The sequence below is a fragment of the Nannospalax galili genome, unplaced genomic scaffold, assembly GCF_000622305.1.
Source record: "Nannospalax galili isolate Female #2095 unplaced genomic scaffold, S.galili_v1.0 scaffold674, whole genome shotgun sequence".
Taxonomy (NCBI): domain Eukaryota; kingdom Metazoa; phylum Chordata; class Mammalia; order Rodentia; family Spalacidae; genus Nannospalax; species Nannospalax galili.
Window position 1 is genome coordinate 489,709 of NW_008335202.1, and position 25,140 is coordinate 514,848.

The window sequence follows — 25,140 nt, forward strand, 5'->3', positions numbered from 1 at the left end:
TTCTTCCATCAGTGCTCACTGGCCATCCTGACCCCGTTCATTGCTTCTGCTCCCTTTGTCCTCGTGGAATGGTGGCCAATGACCCACGAGGAGAGGGGGCGACCCCACACATATGAGTAACTGACCAGCTGTCTGGAAAATAGTGTTTCCTATGGGTTGTAACAGCACAGGACTTTGGGCTTGGCAGCACAGTAATAAGGAGAAGCCCAATTAGGAATTAAAGGGCAGGAAAAAAAGAGAAAACGTAAGGAGGCTGGTGTCATTTTATTCCCTTGAGGCTGAAGTTGACAGGCCAAAGGCAAAAGAAAACAATAAAAAACCTACCAAATAAATTTAAAACTTTGGAAGAAGAGGGAGACTTTTAAATTTTGGCTGAAAGAATCTCTCACATGTGTTCTCTGTCCAGAATTGTCTTTTGGGAAAGTTCTTCATCTGTCATTCCACATGGAATGACAATCTCCCACTCCAGTTCTGGAGCAAACATGTAATCTGGGCCTTGTCCTAATACCAGCTTCATCCCTGTCTCTGGGGGTTGGCTCATGATGGTCCATCACCCAATGGGGTCAATTCACAGTCGTTAAGGTCTTTTCTAGAAGGGCCTTTAAGAAACAAATATAATTCAAGCCTTCAGAAACAGTCTTCCCATTGAGTAGTGTTCCTGAGACTAAAGTCAGTAGCCTAAGTGAAGGATAGGTAGGAAACCATCAGCCAGGATATTCTCTAGAAAATCCATTCCTAAAGCCAGGTCTACTGGCAGGCCTCCTAGCTACACAAGAGACCATGCATTTCTTGACACAAGTTTAATTTGGGAGTTTTTGGTTTTGGCTTTGTCAAATGCAAACAGTAGAGTTCCAATACATCAGCTAGAATATAAGTTCTGTTCCCTCAGTCAAAGCCCTCCTGAGCAGCTGCTTGCCCACACTGGAGACCAGAACAACAACAGGAGGAGATGAAACTGCACATTCTTCCTTAGGAGCTTGTCCCTCTGGATTTCCATCTACCTGGGAGGTGTCCTAAACAGAGGCCACTGGCCTAAATGACACCTAGCGGATTTTGTATCTAGAACTTTCCTAACCATAATCAACAACACTGTCCCAGGCGTCTCCAACATCTGCCTCAACTATGATTAGATGTCCTTACCTTTGCCCTGTGTCTGGAGTGCCTCACTAGACAGAGATCCTCTCAGTCGCTAGGGTCAACATACAGCATCCTTGGCACTTGTTGGGTTCTTCATTCTTGGGACTGGGAGCCCCACGTGGACCTCACACTATTGGGAGTGACTCCATCGTAATTGGGGATTATGTTGATGTTACCATGTGTTTAGTTTCAGGGTGCTGAAACAAAGGGCTTTGAGCATCTAAATAGAAGCCCATATCTAGATATAATCCTTAGGCCCCTGTCCACCTGAAATTTCCTTTTTACATCACTGAAGCCACAAAACAATTCCTTCCTGTCTCACTGAGCTTTCATCAATGGTAGGTGGTTTTTCACCACCTTTATTATTATTAAACTAAATATAAAGATTTTTATTTTGTGTGTATGTGTGTGTGCTTGTGCACCACATATGGAGGTCAGAGACAACTAGTGAGAGTCTGTTCTCTCTTTCCACTATATAGATCCTGGGGGAATCAGCCTTGGTGGCAGGTGCCTTTACTTGCTGAGATATCTCCCTGGCCTATCATCTTTTTTTTAATATAAAAATAATTTTATTGGGATGAACTCACAAATAAAAACATCAGGAAGCTAGATTAAAAGTAATGTACAGCCGGGTGTAGTGGTGCGTGCCTTTAACCCCAGCACTCAGGAGGCAGAGGCAGACGGATCTCTGTGAGTTCAAGGCCAGCCTGGTCTACACAGTGAGTTCCAGGACAGCTCAGGCTATAGGGAGACCCTGTCTCAAAAAGACCAAAAAAAGTAATTTACATTAATCCACCATCTTTAAATTGCTTATCCATTCCCATTATACATGAAGAAGGAACTCAGCCTGTAACTTCTCAAGCGTTCTGGCCTGTATTTTGACCCAGGTAATCTTTTGTCTTTCCCAAAAGGCTGTTTTGTTTTCCTTAACACTGCAAGAATATCTAAAGACAAACTTCCTTATGAATGTAACTTTGGATTTTTTTTTCCAGAAAAAAAAAAAAATGAATCCTTTAAGATAGAAGTGTAATTCATCTTTCTCCTCTACTCTCTCGACAGGCACACTTCAGGTAGCAAGTAGCTAGCATTTGCAATTCCTTTCTTCAGTTATTTTTCTCAGGGTAGAAAGCAAAAATATTCTGGACTCAAGCACTCTTACTGTTATTTGTAGAAGTTTAAATGCACTCTTTATTCAAGATTTCCTGGCAAGAGAGAAGAAAGAGGAGAAAATGGAGGAGATTCCAGTGTATATGTGTTGGGGGAGACTGGAAAGATTACAGATTTGAAGATGACAGACGTGAAGCTCCCGTATGATCCTGCCCTAGGAGCTGGCTGCAGGGTACAAAATCCAGCCATTCAGTATTATCACACTGAAGAGATGAAGTCGACCAGGACTAGGGCCATCTAGTGCCTGACCCACTCTGAGGGGCCTTGTGCTACCTCCACACTATGTAGGATATCAAATCTGTGTGTGTGTGTGTGTGTTGTGTGGAAAAGGGCCTGAACAGGAGAGGAACTAAAACTTATTTACTACTATTTGCTTAAGAATTTTTTGAATCTCCTTTTAAAAAATCTCATATTTATGGATATTTTACAACTCAATTTTCTTGTTTGTAAAAAAAAAACTTTCAATAGACACACAATATAGAGACGAGTAAAACAAATCTCCACATAACCATGGCCCATTTCCAGCAGCATCAGGATTTTTGCTACTGTTGTTTCACTAACATCCCACCTAAATTTTACACCTAGAGAGTTTTGAAGCACGTCTGACACACAGGTCTCAGGTGTGTGCACCAATCAGAAAACATCTTTAATAGATGGGATGTTTTATGAATGTACAATCACAATCCCTCTATCATGCCAAAAGAGTCAAACTATAGGTCCTTAAATTGACTTAAAATCCAATAAATATTTAAATTTCCCAATAGTTCTGAAGTATGTGATTTCTAACTGTTTCATTCCAATCACAATTCAAAGAAGGCCCATCGACTACAGTCTGTAGCCATCTTTTTCTGTTGGCAGTAGAAAGACCAGAGAGTAGCCACACTTGATCTTTATTGTGCCGGAATACTTGCACAATAGCCTTATTTGCTGAAAACAGACTTTGGAAAGCACAGAATGTGTGTAAACCTGAACAAGCTCCCCAGCCACTGAAAATGTAATCCCTACTGAACCACCAAAGCAAAATTTTGAGCTATGTATAGCAACAACAAACTAAACTTTATTTAAATGGTTTCCTTTTAAACCATAGAGTCCGTATACTTTCCTGTGTCTAATTATCAGCCACATGGTCCTGTTTTGAAGTATCTGGGGCACCTGCTACTTGGGCTGTTGAAGTTTTATATTTATGCACGCTGAGCAGCCTGTTAGGGAAGTATTGATTTTTCTACAGCAGTTACAAGATGCTGTGTTTGCAAATGTGGAACAAAGTGTGCACTTTATATTTAGTAAGAATGTGATTTCATCTAAAAATGGAAAGTAAAAACTTAACCATGCAGCAAGATGAGGGACAAAGGTCCTTACAGTAGCAAGGACAAAGCTTGTCCTTTGCAGACTATTCTTAGAGTGTAGGCAGAAATGGGCACAATTTTGGGGAAAAACATATAACTTTTCCTTTCTCTTGACAGAATATTTTTAGTTCTTCAATTTAGGAAATAAAGATAGTTAAGAAAATGTGTTCACTTATCATTAGCTGGCCCCTATTCTTTAAAAATATGATATTTTATGAAAACCCCAGTGTGAAGTCACTTCACATCCACAAGGATGTGGAGAAGCTGTAACTGTTGTGTTCTGCTGATGGGAATGTAAAATGGGATAGCAGCTATGAACACAGTATTGGGACGGCCTCAAAAAATTAAAAACACAATTATGATATGACCTGTAATTTTACTTCTGAGCATACACACCCACAAGAACAGAGAGTAGGACCTCAAAGAGACACCTGTACCCCATTTGACAGCAGCAGAGCCTGCAACAGCTATAGGTGGAGGCAGCCCAAGGATCCTTTGACAGATGAATGCAGCATATCCATAACAGCGGAATATTACTGACCCTTAAGAGGGAAGGGGATTCTGACACATGCTACCAGATGGGTAAAGCTTGCAAGCATCCGTTAAGAGAAGTAATCCAATGACAGGAAGACAAATGCTGAACTATTCTGCTTATGTGAAGCAACTAGTGTAATGAATTCAGAGATACAGAAAGTAGATATGCTACCAGGGGCTAGGGAGAAGGGGTAGCCTAGGCTACATATTGAGACTTTCTTCAAAACAAAAAGAAACACAAAACAAAAATAAAACTATATGATGATTAATCTTGATTGTGAACATGATTAGACTGAGAAATGCCTGGGAAATGATTAGTAAAGCACACCTCTGGGGTATTTGTTTCTAGAGATGACTAACAATGGGAAAAACCAGTCTTGAGTGTGGCAGCACAATCCACTAGGTTGGGGGTCTGGATAGAACAAAGGGGATGGAGATAAATCCAGGATGGAAATGTTTCCCTCCCTGCATCTTGAGCACCATAAGGTGAGTAGCTGTGACCCCTCCTTCCATGATGCTCTCTTTCACCACAGCTTAAACAATGAAGTCAGTCAATGTTTGGTCTGTGACCTCTGAATTGTGGGCTAAAGTAAACCCTTTCTCCTTTAAATTATTTTTCTCAGGCATTTGCCAGAGATGAAATCCAAGCTATTCTAAAGATGAAAAATTGCTCACAGGTAAGACTGGGGGATATAACAACCAGCTTTGAAAATTCTTCAACTTTTATTTAGGAGGCTCATCATAAGTTACAGGTGTCCTTGAACTCCCTCCCTTACCCCTCTAGCAGAATGGAAAACTGATCTCATTTCTAGCATATGTAAGAATTCAAGGCATCCCGACAACCAAATTCTTCTTTTAAAATAATACCCAATAAAATCTGCACTTTAAAATTAGACCAACTGAAAAATTTCAAGTGGCAAAATGCATTAGCAGCACAAGCTTATATCCTACAACTGTTCTTTGTAACTATTAAAGGGTGGAGGGTCTTGGTTTATGAACTCATAGCAGCTTAGTCATTTTACTAAAACATGGCAACTTTGCACCAGCCCTTTCTCTTGTTTTGCATATATTAGACAAAAGATTTAAAATGAAAAATTTCAAAACTAAGCTCTTAACAAGTATGAGGCATTTTTTTTACTGTCTCCAAAATAACTTGTCCATTGCCAGTTCTTCATGAATGCCGTTAATTTGAATTGACTGTGCTTTACATTAAATATGAAATATATCAATTATTCTCTAGTATTTTATGTATTCAACACCAGTTGAATGAGGTGGACATTGCTGGCCCACTGCATAATGGGACTGCTGCATTATGAGACCTATGTACTGCAGAAATTTTCTAAATTTTCTGGATTTCTGAAGAAAATAGAGAAGTAATTTCACACATACCCTAGAGAGCTGGGAACATTTTTGCTTTGTCATGAAGATAAAAATGGTAAAGTTTATGAAATGTGCCTATTTTATCCTCGCCTGGGTGAAAAGTCATGTACATACAATCACACAGGGCAATGCTCAGAGAAAACCTGCCATGGTGCCTAGTAACCCAGCGTGATTTCCAAATAGGCTCTGCAAAGAGCCTCAAACAACCATAACTCTTGGAAAAGCATGCCAAAACAGCATCATCAGGAAACACTGTGTTAAATTAACGCTACATGCAATCTGGATGCAACAAGGCCCATGATCTGCTTTTGAGAGAACAAGAAAGACACAAAGAGTCAGCCAAACATGGACACTAGAAAGAGTGCTCCACCAAGGTTGGTGCATGATCACAAGGAAACAGTCTTCCAGGCCCCTGGGACCTTGCTCATATGAACTTATAGCAATGGTGACAGTATGCACAAGACCCATGCAAACTCAATCAGACAAAAACCCAACATAAAACTGGAGAAATGGGCAGCAGGCCCTAACCTTAACTGAAGAACTATTGGCATCTGATTACTGCTGGGTGGTGGGGAGTTGATCTCCTTTAAGGGAGAGACTATAGATAGGCTGACCCCAGTGGATGAACTTGTACTGAGAGACATCTGGGTGCACGAACTTAACTCAACAGGCCTTAACATATATGACAGAATGCATTTGGTGGGGGAGGGAAAATGGGGGAGTGCAGATGGGGTATAAAGCTCATTGAGATGTTTTGTATGAAATGTACAAAAATTAAATAATAATAATAATAATAATAATAATAATAATAATAAAAAGATGAGTGCTCTGCAACCAAGATGTTTCATGTTGTTCCTGAGCTGAGTCCAAAGACATCATGATTTCTTCTGGCTGGCCTTTCATAATTGGAGCTTATTTTCCAGATGTTAACTCATTTTGTTTTTCTGAGCTCACCAGCAGGCATTTATGTGGAATAAGACTCCCCCAAATTGCTATGCATATTTGAGGGATATAGGTATTTTGGTAAAAAAAAAATCACTCTATATTAAGAATTCAAACCAAGTTATGGTTCTATTTTCACCAACAGAAAACAAATCTTACTACCTCCATGATGTGATTAGATGAGCCCGATATCACTACATATTCAATTCAAATAAGTCAATCACTTGAATAAATCACAAGGGGGAATTAAAACATAGTAATAGCTAATGAATGCAAAAAATCCTACAAAGTTAATATGCCAAATTAAGTGTAATGAATCTCTAGAAAGATATCTTATGCCAATGAAATTCAGAACAATTTATTTTCCAAATATTATTCTTTTCTGTGCAGTCAGATCTATGCCATCAATTTTCTGGGATAATATGCTTTCTACACTGTGGCAGACGAACAAAATTGAATCTAACAGTCTCTTAGCAACTGCAGATGCTTTTAAAGTCTTTTGATGATAACTTAGGTCAATGATTTGAAGGTCTTTTTAGAGAGGCAATGCTTAAGCCAATGTTTCACAAAGTTTAATCTAAACCTATGATTATTCACACCCTGCATCTAGAGCTCTAGAAATTTTTTGTTATTACAGTCCCAAACTCTGAAAGACTAGCTCATGGCTAGGTAATGTGTGCAATGTTCAAGTGCTACCAGAGCCATCTCTCCAGCCCTCATTCTTCTTTTTAAAAATATTTTATTTATTTTATGTATATGAGTGTTCTGCTATATGTATGTATGTATGCATGTATGTATGTATGTATGTATGTATGTATGTACACATGTGTGCAGTGCCCTTGGAGGCCACCAGATCCCCTGGAACTAGAATTGCAGAAGGTTGTTAGCCACCACATGGGTGCTGGGAACTGAACTTGGGTTCTCTGCAAGAATAGCCAGTGCTCTTGACTGCAGAGCCGTCTCTCCAGCCCCTAAATCACTCTTCTTATGTGCACTTAGGTAAAGTAGCAAGCTGTGCAGTGGAGGCCTTCTCTCTTCATCACATACCTAGGTTTTGCCACATGCTAAAAATTTCACAGCCCATGGTTACCCTCATATCACCATACCTGAAATAGAAAAATAAATCAAAACTGATGCAAAATTTCCAGAACAAAGAAGTACTTGTGATTCTTTAGAATACAATTTATCATTCTAAACTTGAAGGCAAGACAGTTTTATTTTTTTCTTTTTGAGACAAGATTTCCCTATAGCCCCAACTGGCCTGGAACTCACTATGTAGACCAGGATGGCTTTGATCTCACAGAGATCTGCCTGCCTCTGCCTCCCAAGTGCTGGGATTAAAAGTCTGTACCACCACACCCAGCAATACAAGACATTTTTATTTAAAGATATTTAATGAACATGTCCTAGTACCCCAAGTCAAATACCCACATAAACTCATAACTTTTGGTTTCTATAATAGTTTTGAATCCTGAAAATTCAGAAGAAGAAAAAGTGTAAAAAAGTTCAAAATACTGGTTTCCCTTTTTTAAAAAAAGCCTCAAAGAATTGCTTTGGCACATGTTATTTCCAGTTTGGGTCATTCTTATTTGTTAATGACGTTAATAAACATCTTTTCAAAGGCAGTATTTCCCACATGGTACTTACTTTTCTAATACCTTTTTCTTTTTGGAAGGTGTGAACATCTCCAGTTGCAAACACAACTGGTTTATAAAAATTACTGCAAGGTAAAAGTAGGAATCCCAGATCTAAAACAAGAACAAGATACTTAAAATAGCATTGTGCTACAGAAAAGTACGCATGAACTGATACAATACCTTAGATCTACTTCAAAAGCAGTGAATCGATGAGAACAAAGTTGAAACAAGATTGGCCATGTCTTGCTAACAGCCTCAGCTGTATGTGAACATACAGGACCATTATACCACCTTACTTTTGTATAAAGTATGCTTGAAATTTTCCATAGTAAAGTAATGAAATTAAAGAAAAACTGTTTAGGTATTGCTTCAAATTTGAATTACAGAGTCCATGAGCTCTCTGAAATATAATAAGTGGTAGACAGGTAGACATTTTCTTTTTTCTTTCCTTTCTTTCTTTTTTTTTCTTTTGATAAGTCTGAGTCTCTCCAGGTAGGCCTAAGTACCATATATTCATAAATTATATGTGTGAATTCATTTTTGGAATTCCTTTTAATGTAGAACTTTTAAAAATGCATTCACATCTTTAGATGTGATGGTAATTGCTTTAAATTCAGAAAGTATTTAAAAATTCCCTGTTCAGACAAATTTTTTGAGTCTAAGTTTTCTTGCACCAAATAGAGAATCAGAAAGACTTCAGGATAAAATTTCCAGATATTAACCGTGAAGGGAAAACACATAGGGCATGATGGAAGGAAACTATGTCCTCATTGATACTATGGAAAAGCAAACATTAAAAAAAAAAACAAGCAGAAACATGGCAAAGAATATCTGTGATAATATGCAGACAACACAAATAAAAAAGAAATTCCAATAAAAATATTTTTGAAGAATTTACTTTATTTTTATTTATATGTATATGCATGTGTATCTGCCTATGAGTATATGTCACATGTGTGTGGCTCCATGGAGGCCAGAAGGTGTCACATCCCCTGGATCTGGAGCTGCAGGCCACCTGGACATAGGTGCTGGAACCTGTACTTGGTTAAGTACAGTAAGTGCTCTTAACTGCTGAACCATCTCGCCAACTCCTTCAACTAAAAATGTTTATCTGAAGAACTAAGGGTGCATGCCAACTTTAATTTCACAAGAATGTATATTGAAATAATAATTTACAAGAATAAAATAGTGCCGAAAAACAAGTATCAAAAAGCAGAGGGCCGAGGATTAAGCTTAGTGGCAAAGCACTTGCCTAGTATGCATCAAACAAATAAACAAAAAGTTCCCAAATCTTGTTAAAAATAGAAGTTTAGCTATGAAAATTCAATATATTATATTCACAGTAATCATTACAGGGTAACATATAATCATTAAAATTTCATTGTGTTTGTACTTTCTGCATTTTTGCATTTCCAATCTTATTAAACATTTAATCTTGAACATGTTACTAAAAAACAGGAAATAAGTAATGAATAGAACCATCATTGAGAAGGGAAGTCAGGATAGAAAGGCATCCAGGTACAGCATCAGTGATCCTGCTGATGGAGAGCCCTGCCTGGAAGAATCACACTAACAACTCAGAGCTTTTCATTAATTCATTCCAAAAAGGGGGATGCTAGAAAAGAAGTGCTTATTTTTTTAAATCATTTTTTCTTTATATAAACTATTTTTAAAGTCTTAAAAACATGGGTTAAATGCCCTTTGTCACATACTGGAATCATACTTAGAAGAGGAAGAATTTAAATTTAAAACTAATATGGCCCAAGAAAATAAGTTAGGTACCTCTTCAAAGTACATGAATCTTGAGCACAAGCCAGACAGTCATAGAATAGATACTTACCTTATAATCAAAGTTTTCATTTAAGAAGTTCTTGCGAAGTGCATCTGAGAGGTACAGAACTGTTGTAATGATAACACTAGTGATTAAAAAAAGAGAAAACATATTCTGAGCTGAAGCTTCAGATTAGTGAAAATCATTTGATAGATAAGAATAAAACTCATCTAAGATAAAAGAAAAGCTCCTTAGTAGGCATTGGAACAATGACAGGTGATTCAAAAAACTAAAACAGAAAAGAATCTATTAATAAGTCAGTTTCTTTGCAAATGGATGCACAGAAAGATTTATAAACTCAAATGATTCAGAAAGAAATATATCTTGATATCTAATAATATTTTTATTAATTTCTGAACAAAGCAAATGTACCTAATGCAAATATAACATCCTGTACTTTATGAAAGAAACAGAGCCTAAAGATGCAATAAATGGGATAAAATGACAGATGCACTGTGCACTAGATGCCTCTCCCTACCCTTCCTCATTTAAGTGTTAGGGGACATGAATGGACTATGGAAGGCAGAGTCACTGTTAGGGTGACCAGACTGCCACTAAAGAGACAATTACTGTGAAAGTGTCAGTAACCAGGGACTAACCTGTGTAAAACAGTGCCACAGCCACTCCAGGCAAGGGCAGGGAAGTATGAAGGGAGGCTAACTGAGAAAGCCATACCTAAATTCTACATTTATCTTGTTTGGGGAATTCAGAAAGAAGGATTTGGTGAGGGTTCTTGCTTACTTCTAGTTAGAGTTCTATAATTTGTTCAAAAATCTCCTTTCTTTTTTGACAGGGTCTCCTAGTTCCAGCCTGCCTGTAAGTCACTATGTGGACCAGGCTGGCCTCCATCTCACAGAGATCCCTCTGTCTCTGACTCCCAAGGGCTGGGATTAAAGGTGTGCACCATCACACCCAGAATTAAATCTGCTCCTTTTTATAGCCAGGAAAGTATATATGAAAATTCGAAGGTGTTTGCAATTGGCTAATTTAATGTTGAAACAAGATAAGCTAACAGTTTATTATAAACCAAGTACTGATATATAATAGGTTGGTATCTAAAACTTCTTTACCCTGTTCTGAGATGAATGTGCAATGCAGGATCAGGATGAGATAACACCCCAGTTCTCCTCATAAGATAAAATGAGATGGAGCAAAACACCTACTCCTGTTACACAAATGGTAAATATACAGGTTAAAGAATATTTACTAATTAAAGTAATATTTATGGTCACTGAAGGACATAATTATTCATTACTGTTATCATTCGCTGGAGAATTCACTATTGCACCCTTTTGTAGTGTAGGGAAACATTAGCAAGGTTGGAGGATTGAATGTAGACGTTCAAGGTAAAAGAGGAAAGAACTTCATGAGCACCTGTTCTGCTGTGAGGGGTGGGGCGTGTTACATGTACATTTTGAATAATTCATTATACTTTTCAAACAATTTTACTATGAGAGTATTAAAAAAAAAACAAACCCAGAAGACTGAGAATTGCAAGTTTCCTCAGCTCCCTGAATGGCAGACATCACTAGCAAATGTTACACTAGAGATGAATCGCCTGCAGACTGTGAAAAGTGGTTGCTTTGTGCAGATGCTGGCAAAAGCAATGATGAGAGAGGCAGGCGGATCTCTGTGACATCGAGGCTAGCCTGGTCTACACAGCAAGTTCCAGGCCAGCTGAGGCTTACAAGGAGACCCTGTCTCAAAACAAACAAACAACAACAACAATTACAAAATGATGAAAATTTAAAAAGTTACAGAGGTCCCCCAAAAGATTTTCCTCAAATTTGACATGAAACTAAAGCCAGAAGATGAAATCCTATCAGGCTAGAAGCAGCTCTTTGTCTAGCATTTAAAGGACTTCTAAGTTTAATGGAGAGAATTTTAGGGGCCTAGAGGTGCAACTCAGAGGTAGAATATGTGCTTGGCATTTGGAATAGCCTGGGTTCAGTCCCTAACATCAAAATCAAGCAAAGAAATGCTCCAAAAAGCCAACAAACCAAGAAAATTTTGTATTCATGTGTGTGTTAATGTATATGTGTGTGTTACTCATGTCCACATGTGTATTTGCAGAGGCCAGAGCAGGAGAATGTCTTTTATCACTTTCATTCAATCTTATTCCCTTGAGATAGGGTCTCTCACCTGGACCCTGCTGTTTTCAGCTGGGCTGGTGGCCAGCAAGTTCTAGTGATCCTCTTGTCTCTTGTCTCTGCCCCCTAGCACTGAGATTAGAGGCCTGCACCTCCATACATAGCTTTTTTTTTTTTTTTTTGTCTTTTTGAGACAGGGTCTCCCTTTAGCCCCAGCTGTCCTGGAACTCACTATGTAGACCAGGCTGGCCTTGAACTCACAGAGATCTGCCTGCCTCTGCCTCTGCCTTCCAAGTGCTGAGACTACAGGAGTGTGCCACCATGCCCAGCGGCTTTTTTGTTTTAAAGCTTTTTGAGACACGGTCTCCCTGTAGTTGGCCTGGAATTTGCTATGTAGACCAGGCTGGCACCAATCACACAGAAATCCACCTGTCTCTGCCTCCTGAGTGCTGGGGTTAAAGGTGTGCCCCACCACACCCAGCTCACATACCTTTTTATGTGAGTGCTAAAGATCTGAACTCAGGTCAGCGAGTGCTGTTACTCACTGAGCCCCAACCTTGAAACTTAAACTTTTTGCTTTGATGTTCAATGGAGAAATATATAGTCCCACTACACTAGAGCTTTACATAGAAAACCACCGTCTGATCCATGAATCCAGCTTGGATTATTGGAAATAGGAACATGTACAATCAGTGAAACTTGACATGTCTGAGATTTTGGACAGCTAGGCCTAATGTCCTAGAAAGGAATGGACCAACTCAAATTTCCAACTGAGTAATTCCCAGCAAGGATTACCAAATTATTATTTACATAGTATGTCACAAACACACAAGTAACATTCATGGCTTCTTAAGCTGCACTTGGTGATACATAACATGCGAACTCCGTAGTCTTGGTACTGGAATCACTGAAGATTTTCAAAAACAGACTTAGGGTCTCCCCATAGGAGACTTTAACTGGCCCTGGACATCGAGTTTTCCAGAGCTCCCAGGTGATTCTTGAGTGTACCCAGAGCTGAGCGTCAATGTTCCAAAGTACTTTTGTGATCTCAAACTTCAATGGGTACCTGGTGACCTAATTAACATGGAGATTATCAGTCAGCCTGCAGTGGTTCTTGGGAGTCTATATTTCTAATACACTACAAGTGATGGTAATGCTCTTGGTCTCTAAAGCACCCTTTGAAGAGGAAGGCTCTAGAGAAGAGTGAGTCAGAAAAGCAAGCATTCCAGAAATTCTGCATCCACATTCTCCTGACTGCAGGAATTTCAGCAGATTCTTAGGATCTTTAAAATAGCTTGTAGATCTTACAGCTAGAGTGACGCCCTCAGCCTCATCTAAGCTGCCTGCTCTCCCAGCTCAAAAAGGAACAGGGTGTTTTCAGTGGCTTTGCAAAATACTGAGACTTGAGAAAATATTATGGGTGCAAATTAGTACTATAAAAGAAAAACCAAGATGTGATCAATTACATACCTGCAGAATGTAACAATACATTTCATTAATTGCCCAATTTAATATTTGTACAATGTTTTGCTAAGTTGAAAACTACAGGTTACCTCTTGTACCTTTGTAAGAATTCCTAAATATGCACAAATGTTGATAAATAATAATAATAATTATTATTATTATTATTTTGGTCTTTTTGAGGCAGTGTCTCCCTATAAGCCCAGCTGGCCTAGAACTCACTATGTAGACCAGGCTGGCCTCTGCCTCTACCTCCGAATTGCTGGGATTGAAGGCATGCACCACCACGTCCGGCTTAAATGTTGATAAATTATAACCAATCAAAATTAAATGATTTCCAGCTGGGTGTGGTAGCGCAAGCCTTTAGTCCCAGCACTTGGGAGGCAGAGGCAGGCAAATCTGTGAGTTTGAGGCCAGTTGGGGCTACAGGGAGAGCCTGTCTCAAAAAGACCAAAAAAGACAAAAAACAAAACAAAACAAAACCCCACAAACAAATTAAATGGTTTCCTTATGTGCCAGTAAATCGTTTTCCTCAGAATAGCTATTTAATATGGTATCAAAGCTGTTTAGTTTGGTAAGAGTAGGCCCTCCAAAAATAAGGCTTCTCAAGGCTAAAAAGCTCTTAGAATTACTACTTCAAATGACTTTCATTTATGCCCAATGCCTCTAAATCCCAGTCATAGGGCCAGCTCCCTGAGCTTGCCATGGTAACTCAGCCACAGCTTCCCAGCACAGAGGTCCCCAAGCCAGCTAAAGGCATAGTTTAGTTTATTGCTCCACTGTGCTGAATGAGCTGATAAACTTTCTTTACTTGTTCCCATTTATTTAAAGCCATGTGGCTCCTCTGGTTTCATCTTTTTCCTCATGACTCAGTTTCTGAACATGGGACTATTTCAGATCTTAAATGCTCCAACTCAACAGTGAAGAAAGGTTTGCAATCTGCTACCCCAAATGGCCATATTACTGGCTCTGTCACAGACATGCAGGCACAAGGATCACTTTTGACAGCCATCATCTCCGTGGGCACAGAACGAAAAAATCTATTCAGGAAAGAGGAACTGGCACACAGGGACAGAAGTTACTGCTTTGGGTATTTCAGTTGTCACTTCATCTTGTGATTTAGAATGATCGTCAATCAACCTTTTCTGCCCCTTGCTTGCCCACCCCCAAAGAAAATTCATCTCCCGTAATGAAAATCCATTTTCTGTAATTTGTTCTTTCAAAAGCTATTCCAACCTGAAAATCTGCTCAAGCATAAGGCCATCTCCAATCATACACCGACCAAGATGGACACCTTTTACATAAACTGAGCATTCACAATGTTTATATTTTGAAAAACTGGGAAAACGAACCCAAAGTATGGCTTCCTTATAACCTGTTAACTGGGGCCAGCAGAAATCAGCACAAAGGCACTGAAGGCAGGTGAATCCATCTAAGCTAGGGGTTCTGAAACTTCAGCATGCATGAGAATCACCTGAAGGACAAACAACCTCAGGGCCTCAGTACCTCCCGTGGCCTGGTTGGGTCTGTAACCCGGATGAGCCAGGTGATCCTGGTACATGCAATTGTTCTTTCGTTCACACTTTGAGGATTGGTGCTACCGACAGATGACAGATAGGGTTAAAAGTTCAATGACATCTAGAAAATTTGGTCCTATTTGTGATGGTGTCACTGTGGGCCTACTCTAACATGAATGGCTGGCCCCATTGTGCTTGAACTCATGATCTGCAAAACTTAATTGCCAGATCAGGCTGAAATTAGTCAGGCATTGATAATACAAGTGGAGGAGGCACATTTGCGAAAGCAGGAAACCAGGAAAAGGTGTGACCTTGCCATCATCAAAGCAGCATGCAGAGAGGAAGTCAAAGCGCTGTGATGATGCTTTCTTGGTCAGTATACCACAATGAATTACACCATCAGTCTTAAGGCTAGGTCTCTATTTTGACCTATTTGGCCCAAACCCTAAGAAAGCTTTTTCCTCAAGTATCCGTTTTCCCTACCAACTGCTTACAACTCACCAAATACACAGTGTGCAAGCGAATCTTGCATAAGGAGTTGTAATAACTATTCAAATCTGACACACTTATCACTGTAAGATGCAGTTTTGATGAAAATCTGTATCTTCCTCACTTATTACACTTTAAGGACAATTGCCCTTAATAAAAACTAGCAATGGTAGCTGTGTCAGTGGCTGCTCATTACATTCCCTCAGTTTTCAGGGTGTCACCTAACTGCCTTTCTTCTTCACTGTGGATAAGCTGCCAGTGCTCCTCCCTCACTAGGTCTGTGCTCCTCTACATGTCGTAAGTTTCTTTCATTAGGAAAGTCTTAACACCAAAATGGTGTGAGCTGAAGTCAATTGCAGGCTTGCACAGTGGACTAATTTGCAGGTGCACGATCCTTGTAGACAGGTAGAGAGGAGTCAGGACTGGTAGACGCAGCAATAATGAATCCAGTGTTGCTTCTGTCAGACCCAAGGACACTGTTCCTTTAATTACCCATTTTCTTTAACATTATCAGTAGTTCTATATTTACTGGGTCATTCCTATTACTATGTCAAGATGCTAAATTCTCCTATATTTTTAAACAAATTCTAGTCCTCATAACTCCTTCCAGAGATAGTACTAGTTTTTGGTTCCCTTTTATAGCAAAACTCTTCAAAAGAGCTGTCTATAATTACTGTTTTCAGTTCCTTCACCCAGATCTGCTCTTGAATTCACTCTGATCAGGTTTTTATCTCCACCACTCCACTGAGACAGCACTTGTCAAGGTCACCGGTACCAACTGCAGCGCCAACTCCCAGGGCCAAGTGTTGGTGCATACCACTTCAAACAGCTCTAGCTCTGTTGCCTCGAAATATTTTCTTCCTGGGGTCCCAGGCCACTGGCTTCTCTATGCAGGGTGCCAGCTCAGCATTGGACTTCTAAATGATGATGTGCTGCAGGCCAGTCCTAAGGTGTGTTATTTCAGTGCATACTTTTTCTCCTGGGAGCCCTCATTCAGCAACCTAGCTTTAGATCACTGCCCTAAAAACATAGCTCCCGCCCCAACCTCTTCCCTGAGGTCCAGCACACACACTCAGCTTCCTCTTTTTCATCTCTACTTGGATATCTAACAGTATATTGTATATTGGGTTTTGGAGATAGGAGTTGGTTCTATACCTCAGGCTGGCCAAGAACTCACTAGCCTTGCACTTGAGGCAATCCTCTTGTCTCAGCCTTCTGAATGCTAGAATTACAGGCTTCATACCTGGCCCCTAAAAGCATCTTAAACTCATGTTCACCACTGACTTCTTCCCTTTTCCCACTCCCCTAAGTACTCCTTTCAGTATTCTCCACTTAAGGGACTGATAGCACAGTTGGTTCTTTTGCTCAGGCCACAACCCTAAAGGCCATCTTTCACAGTCTCTCCTCTACTCATATCCAGTCACATCCAAGCCTCAGCATGCTTAACTTCAATCAGTCTTCTCAACACCTTCATTGCCACACCTGTCCAGGCCATCGTCTCCCTGGTTGAGCTGTTGCTCCCTGGCTGATCTTTTGTTTCTCTATCCACCAATATTTGGGCCATATGGTCACTCCCTTTCTAACTAGCTCCTCCACGCTCCTTGAGAAGGCTATGCTCCCTCTGATCACAGGGCTGTTCTTTGTATGTATTTCTACTGGCAGGTAATATTTTTTTCATTGCTGTTTGCCTCTCGCTTCCTATATTAGCTTTCGGCTCAAGTTTCACCCCTTCATGGAAATCCTCCCTATTTCAGTCCAGAATAAAATTCCCTTCAAAAATATCCTCACAGACACAATTTCTTTGTATTTTTAGCATTAATTTTATACTAATTTGGCACCAGAAAAACCTGCAGTATAGATGGGTCAGTGAATGACCTCTTCTAAGGATTGTTGATTGAACAAATCAGTTGTTTGCATTCTTGCTCTCTCTCTCTCTCTCTCTCTCTCTCACACACACTCACACATACACACACATGCACACACAGGCACACATACACAACCTGTATCTTTCATTTGAAACTTAAGTTGGTTATTGTATGGTATGTTTGAAGTCAATAGGCACACAAAATAAACAAAGTAAGGACCTAAGATTTCAAGTGAAGGACTAATTTTCCCCAGCAGGCTAGAATGCTATAAAATTTATCACTTACAAAAGATGCATAAATACACACACATGCACACACAAGCACACATACACAACCTGTATCTTTCATTTGAAACTTAAGTTGGTTATTGTATGGTATGTTTGAAGTCAATAGGCACACAAAATAAACAAAGTAAGGACCTAAGATTTCAAGTGAAGGACTAATTTTCCCCAGCAGGCTAGAATGCTATAAAATTTATCACTTACAAAAGATGCATAAAGTTGAGACTTTATTTTTGTACTTTATTTCACAATGTGTATGGGAAGGGGGAGGAGAGAAATGTCTCTCAATGTGTCCTGTATTTTTGGTACTTAGTTTTCACTGTCCTTATGTTCCTTCCATCTCAGATTGAGCAATTATCCTCATTAGAAACACCTACCATTGCTTACAATGGGCATAGGGTAGCTAGGCAAGACAAAGGGGAAATTGCATGTCCTTGTGGAATTGAGACTGGTGTATTTGCAGTGTTACAAGTCATTACACATGCAGGTAGAGATAAATAAAAGCCATGCACCTCGCATCTGATCCCACCTTTTGGAAAGAGGCCACCTAAAGCAGAAGTGGTAAGATTGAGACACTACAGCTATGGGTGAAGTTAAAGCATTTAACTCACTTGCATACAGGAATAAAGGGTGAATACACAAAAGAATATTAGTTTTGAGGGGTACACTATTTAGTTGAGTTCAAGGTTAAGTTGATCGCTCAGCTAGCTGTTAGCAACTGCACATGTATGAAGCGTACACATGGGTTAATGGAAATGGAAGTTTGGGTTAAAGGGACTCTTTGAGAAGCCTTAATCAAAAGCTTATCTGAGAAAGTTAACAGCATGGAAGAAAAGGTGGTGAACTTTAAAAAGACAGATCTAACTCTTACAACTCGCATTTGCAGTTAGCAAAGTGCAATATTTTCTTTCAGTGTACACTCTTTAAAATATTTTAAATCTCTTGGACATCTTTAAGAAATCCATCCTCCCATCCTCCCAGTCTCCCTCCCTCCCTCTCTTCCTCCCTCTCCTCTTTCTTTTGCTTACTTCCTTCCTTCTAGCAGAATCTTGCTACATACCCCAAGTTGGCCTCAGACTCACAATCTTGCTTTTAGCTTCCTGAGTGTGGAATTACAGGTGTGTGTACCACCAGACTCAACTCAGAAACTTACTTTTCTATTAGTGTTATACAGGTTAACAGTAAAGACAAATAATCTAGAGGAGGCAGCACGCAGAGGCAGTCTGTTTCAACTTGAAGTCCTGCCCATGAATGAGGCTGGACATGCAGCCACCAGCCATTGCCATGGAGAAGCAGGGCCAGACGGCTATCGGCACTAGACGGGGTGGCAATGGAATGACAGCATTGTGCTTAGCAAAAACTGATGACCTTATTCTTGGGTCTACTATGGGAGAAATCTTCACTGAAAATGTATTACACAGAGCTCATCTTTAGAAAAATTTTCTTATTTGCTCAGTATTGTAGATGGAAACCTTGATCATTATGTTTATGTAAAAGCAGAATGTGCTCTTCTTAGTCTGTTACCTACTAGTATGTCCACCAAAGCCTTTGTAAATGTAGTAGGGAATCTTTAGGTGGGTTGGACAGAGACAGTGTTTAATATAAAAAATCACACTATTGTCATGGCTTCCAGTAAGCTCAAACACAGAGCCTGCATGCCTAAGGAAGAAAATGCTAAATTGATTTTCAGTTTGTCTGCCACTGAAAAATTTAATTGAAGCTAAAATGTGGCTGTGCATGAGGAACAAGCAGAGTGACAAAAGCCAGTGCTGTGCAATGCTGCTGCTGCTGACAGCCTGAACCCCTTCCTACTTGGCTCCCCAGATCACTTCATAAACCTCTCTGGGTACCCAGAAACTTTGGTGATTTAGACCAAATAAATGCATGGAAAAAGCTGCAACTTAAATCTGAAGCATCCAGACATCCAGAGAAATAGACACTTGATTCTACTCACAGATATCAAAATACATATGCTAAATTCTGAAGGGAGTGATTTCACTCGTCTCAATTAGTCCTCTAAGTGGAAAAGCTGCTCGGTGCTTATGTAAAATATAATATGCCACATTTTACTATTTGTTACTTCACAAAGTTTTTAACACATCATTTTAACACCTCTAGGTCTATAAATGTACCCTGCAGCCGAAGCCATATTAAGCACTTCTAATCAGAGCCCAATCCTGTGTTCCTGGAGTTCTCGCCGTCATCATACCTGGGCATCTGGGGGGACAGATGGTGACCTTGGCCTAGGGAGGATGTGCAGAGAGACCCCCTTCACCCTGAGCATGTCGGGGCTGGCATTTGGAGAATGGCGGATGGAAAGAATGTTAGTGAAATGGGCTAATTCACAATTTCGGAAGTGATGATCAGGATGCTTTCCTGAAGTTCACCTTCATTCTCTTTCTTGAAACCAGGGAGACAGGAAACCAAGAGAGCAAAGTCCAGGGATGCTGCCTGCTATTCTGACCACACCCAAATATCCCATCTTGGCCCCTTCCTTCAGGTGTTATCCTTGTGGGACACTACTTTCAGCTCCTTATAGATCCTGTTCTAGAGATGAATGAAATGAACTCCAATCTTCATGTGTCCAGATCAAAGTTCACATCCTATTCCTATGGCTCAGCACTTGGTAGATGCTAAGTGTATTTGGTTGAGTTAAAAAGAATTAAGATGATAAATGACTCAAATATCCTGCAACATGAAACTGGTTAAATAAATTATGATATACCCACTCAATGGCATACTGCTCAACTGTAAAAGGAAAATAAAAACAAAACAAAACCATGAAAGAATGAGCACTTTCTATCTGCCTAGATTTTTAAGTGTAAGCAATGTACAGAGCAATGTATTTATTATGTTGCCTGATAGGCCTGTTATAAAGGAAGGCTATGTAAGAAACAAACAGAAGTGGTTACCAAAGGTTGGGGCAAGGCACAGACAGGTAAGGGAGAGAACGAGATTTCTCAGTGCATATCTTGCTAGATTGTTTTATTTTTTAAGAAAACCACATTTTTGGGGGGGTGGTGCTGGAGAGATGGAACAGCACTGGCTGTTTTTGTAGATGACCTGGGTTTGAATCCCAGCACCCACATGGTGGCTAACAACCATCTGAAACTCCAGTTCCAGGGGATCTGATGCCCTCTTCTGTCCTCTGAGAGAACTACACAACACAGGTATACTTACATACATGCAGGCAATACATTCATACACATAAAATAAAAGTAAAAATTAAAAAATTATTTAGAAAACACTTTTAAACTAGTGTTTTGGATACATGGTCTTACTTTGTAGTCCAAGCTGACCAAAAAATGACTAAGTAGCTCAGGCTGACCTAGAACTCACTATGTAGCCAAGGCTGACTTTGAACTCATGGTAATCTTACTGCCTTAGTCTCTCAAGCGCTAGGATTATAGGAGTAAACCACCAAAACTGACTATATTGTTTGATTCCTGAAGATATTAATATAGTCAATAAATAATAATTCAAGGCAATTAGAAATATTGTTTTAAAAAATTGAAAAAAGTTAATTTAGAGGTAGAGAAAAAGAACCCTAGGACTTGGTGGTATCAACTTGTGATTAAACTACAAAGATGATTTTATACCCCCTTCTTCTCCTGTACCTCGAGCTACAATTATTGACTGAAAAGACTTACTTGTTAGCAACCAAGCGCATAACGGTCCAATCCTTGGGGAACATCTCTGGGCGTATCAATATTCGGAACACAGTAAATATCTGCAGCAGGAAGTCCTTGGATAAGGAGGAAAGAGATGATTTTATTGATCTATTATGACTGTCAATAGACACACAGACAGACAGATAGACAACACCGATGCTGCCATTTTTAAAGCATCTGTAGCCTTACTTCTGAAACCTACCCAGAGAAGGGACCACACCTGTCCCATTCCCAACACCCACAGCAACTGGCTCTGTGCCCCATGCCCAAATGCTCCCCTTCCTTCTTCTCAGGAACGGGTAAAATGATTTCTCACTTCTCCTCACAAGTTCTACAAATTTAAGTTCTGGAAATAAAATGGAAAACTTGTAACAGAAGACAAGCAGACAAGCATTTTCCCTTCCTTCCATTACAGTGTCCTAAACATTACAACTTTTCAACCCTAGAGCACAAGAAATTGTCTTGGTTCAGTTAAGTGAGTGTGGAAATCTAGATAGAGAGTTATATTCACCAAAAGCATCTTTTATAAAACTCGGTGTGTCTTAGAGGGTGTTGTTGAGTTGCAGTACTAAGAGGATGTGTGTGGACTTATTGAATCTAAGTAATTCTTCCTGCCTGCATCATGCAGAACAAATTCCAATGACCCTGAATACTGAAGAGGGCCAGTGATGAATTCTTGCCTGCTACAAGAGTGTCAAGAGAGTCCTCCTAGAGGCAGTAGGCCAGAGGGCAGCAGCACGTACTATTTGTGTTACAACTGATAGCCCAGAAAGGCCCCTTCTCTTTTTCACTCTCTTTTATTTATATTAAATTTAAAAGCTTTTTGTTAAGGGCTGGAGAGACAGCTCAGCCAACAATAAAGAGTGTGTAGCGTTCTTGTAGAAGACTTGAATTCAGTTCCCAGCATCCATGCCATGTGACTCACAACTGCCGTAACTCCAGCTCCAGGGAATCTGACACCCTCTTCCTGCCTCTGAAGGCAACTGCATTTATGTGCATATACTCTCTTCCCCACATAATTATAATTAAAAATAAATCTTAAAATAAATAAAGATTTGTTAGTAATTGGTAGATAGGATTACATGTTTTTATCATGTACAATAAAATATTCACAGTACATATACATTTTGGAATCGTTGAATCTAGCTAATTAGCAAATGCTTTGCCTTATATAGTTACCATCTTTGTGGTGAGAACATTTAACACTTTTGAAAAGAAACTGGCATCAGATACAGAAATATCAATCACCAGACATGGAATTATCACGTCTTAAAGCATTACAAGAGCTAGGACCCAAAATACTGTAGCACATGATACTTAAAGGAAGGGCAAGAGGTAACAGACCACATGTTGTAAAAGAATTGGAGCTTCTTTTACTCAAAAGGAGATCAGTGCAACCAGTTTTTAGTTAGATTTATCAACTAGAAAACTTAAAAGCTTTATTTTAAATATATTTCTCTAACAATCTAACTGAAAGCAAGAGTGTAATATTGTTTAAAAAATAAAAAGCAACTCAAAACACAAGATTTGTATTTATCAAACCCAGCAACACATTATGTTAAACACGTAAGCTGCTGAATATAAGATTATGATTGCCACTCATATCAACAGAAGACAGAAAGAATGAAAACTGAGAACCATGTGGTAACTTTTTGGTGTGTGTATGTTTTTCTTTTTACACATTCTAACAGCTTCAATCAAGCCCATAAATATTTTGACAGGAATTTATTTTAGCTTTTTTGGCATCCACACACATATGTTGATATGTAGTATGCAGCATGTGCAAACATTCACACTAGGTCATCTGTCCTTAAAAGGCCACACAGATCCTGCCTATGTCTCCACTGTCACCAGATGGGTCCTAAGGTACTCCACTGCCTTAGGTGATGATGTGGTCAGATAATGTGGAAGCCTGGGAATGTAGCTTAGTGGCAGAGCAAGCACTGGACATGAGAACCTGGGTTGCATATTGGGTCCTTCTAGCCCTACACAATACGTCATTAGCATATTAAAACTGTAAGAAGCCCTTTCAAAAGTACTTCTAAATATTATTCTAATGTTTTTTCCAGGTGATTCTTTTGGGTTTCTCAGACATGACTATATATCTTTGACAAGATAATTTTGCATTTATCTTTCAAAAGTTTATCGTGTTGCATTTGCTTAAATAGATGAAGTAAAATCACGTAAGCAGGGAGTCTGATTTTCACAGACTTTTCACCTTATAACTTTTGTCAGCACTGGAAACTGGAGGTCTCACATTGCACATTGTATGTGTGTCGGGGGTGGGGTGGGGTGGGTACGGACTGGGCTGACAGCTGCAGAACTGACTGAAGGCAGCTCTAGAGGCAAGTCTCTATCCTTCTAGCTGGCAACTTCAGCTTTTCTTTTGCAGCACTGGGGTCAAAGGGCACATTATTCCAGATGCTTTCCCATTTTCTTATTTCCATTCACAAAATAAAGAGCTGTAATAGCATGTGACATTGGACTGACATAAATCATTATTTCTAATGAGAAAATTTCTCTGTGCCTCAAAGTACCCAGAAAGAAAAAAAATTTACAGACAACCACAAAATCTAGATTTTAACTCTGGCTCAGCAAGTAAATAAACAGTTCAGTGACTCTGGAGACTTATTTCATCTTTGAAGAGTTGAGCTTTTGTATTTGGAAAACATGAGGGCTTTGGGGTCTCCTACAGCTTGAAGAGACTGGTAAAAATTAGTATGATCACTTACCTATTTATACAGTAACCTGCTATTTTTCTTTTTTCTAAACTTAATGTTTCCTCAGACCACATGGTGAGAAGACATCATGTTCTGCTGTGTACTAACCTGCAACTTAGTTTAACCACTATTTGTCATGCAAGAGGTAATATTCAGTTTCAGTATCTAAAGCCCAGGACCTGAGTGCTAGCTCCCCTGTATGTTCCTCTTTCCTCCCCCAATAAGTGCCACTCAATCTCTTTCTTTACATCAGAAGATGAAAGGACCTCCCCTGATCATGGATTGGAAGAATTAATATTGTGAAAATGACCATCCTACCAAAAGTCATTTATAGATTCAATGCAATACCAATCAAAATCCCCACATTTTTCACAGAATTGGAAAAAACTATCCTAAGATTCATATGGAAGCACAAAAGACCTCAGATAGCCAAAACAACCCTGAGCACTAACAGCAATGCCAGGGGGATTACTATACCAGATTTTAAGCTGTATTACAGAGCTATAGTTATAAAAATTACATGGTACTGGCACAAAATAGACCCACAGATCAATGGAACAAAACTGAAGAACCAAATATGAGTAAATGCAATTTCAGCCACCTGATATTTGACAAAGGGGACAAGAATATTCATGGGAGGAAAGAGCATGTTCAGCAAATGGCAAAACTGGATCTCTACCTGTAGACGAATGAAACTAAACCCCTATCTTTCACCTTGCACAAAAGTCAACTCCAACTAGATCAAAGACCTCAATGTGAAGCCTGAATCTCTGAAACCATTAGAAGAAAACATTGGCAATAACCTACAAGATATAGGTGTAGGAAAGGATTTTCTAAACTGGACATCAATTGCTCAGGAAACAAGGGCAAGATTTAACAAATGGGACCTCATTAAACTAAAAAGCTTCTGTACACCAAAGGAGGCAACCAAGGAAGCAAACAGAAAACCCACAGAATGGGAGAAAATCTTCACCAGCAACACATCTTTCAGAGGTTTAATAACCAGAATATATAATGAACTCAAAAAACAGAGAACCAAGACAAGAAGCAACCCAATTAAAAGATGGGCTAA

General features: G+C 39.4%; 1 protein-coding gene across 4 annotated transcripts in view; it reads right to left on the reverse strand.

The window, feature by feature from the left end:
* The window catches only part of Dock4 (dedicator of cytokinesis 4), a 492,219-nt gene that overhangs the window by 76,626 nt on the left and 390,453 nt on the right, over window positions 1-25,140 (reverse strand). For all 4 annotated transcript variants that reach the window (XM_029561952.1, XM_017797318.2, XM_008829790.3 and 1 more), the window contains exons 27-30: window positions 21,328-21,422; window positions 9,984-10,059; window positions 8,154-8,254; window positions 7,554-7,612 (exon numbers count right to left, since the gene is read on the reverse strand). In XM_029561952.1, the coding sequence (XP_029417812.1) occupies window positions 7,554-7,612; window positions 8,154-8,254; window positions 9,984-10,059; window positions 21,328-21,422 (331 nt within the window). The remainder of the gene's footprint in view (window positions 1-7,553; window positions 7,613-8,153; window positions 8,255-9,983; window positions 10,060-21,327; window positions 21,423-25,140) is intronic.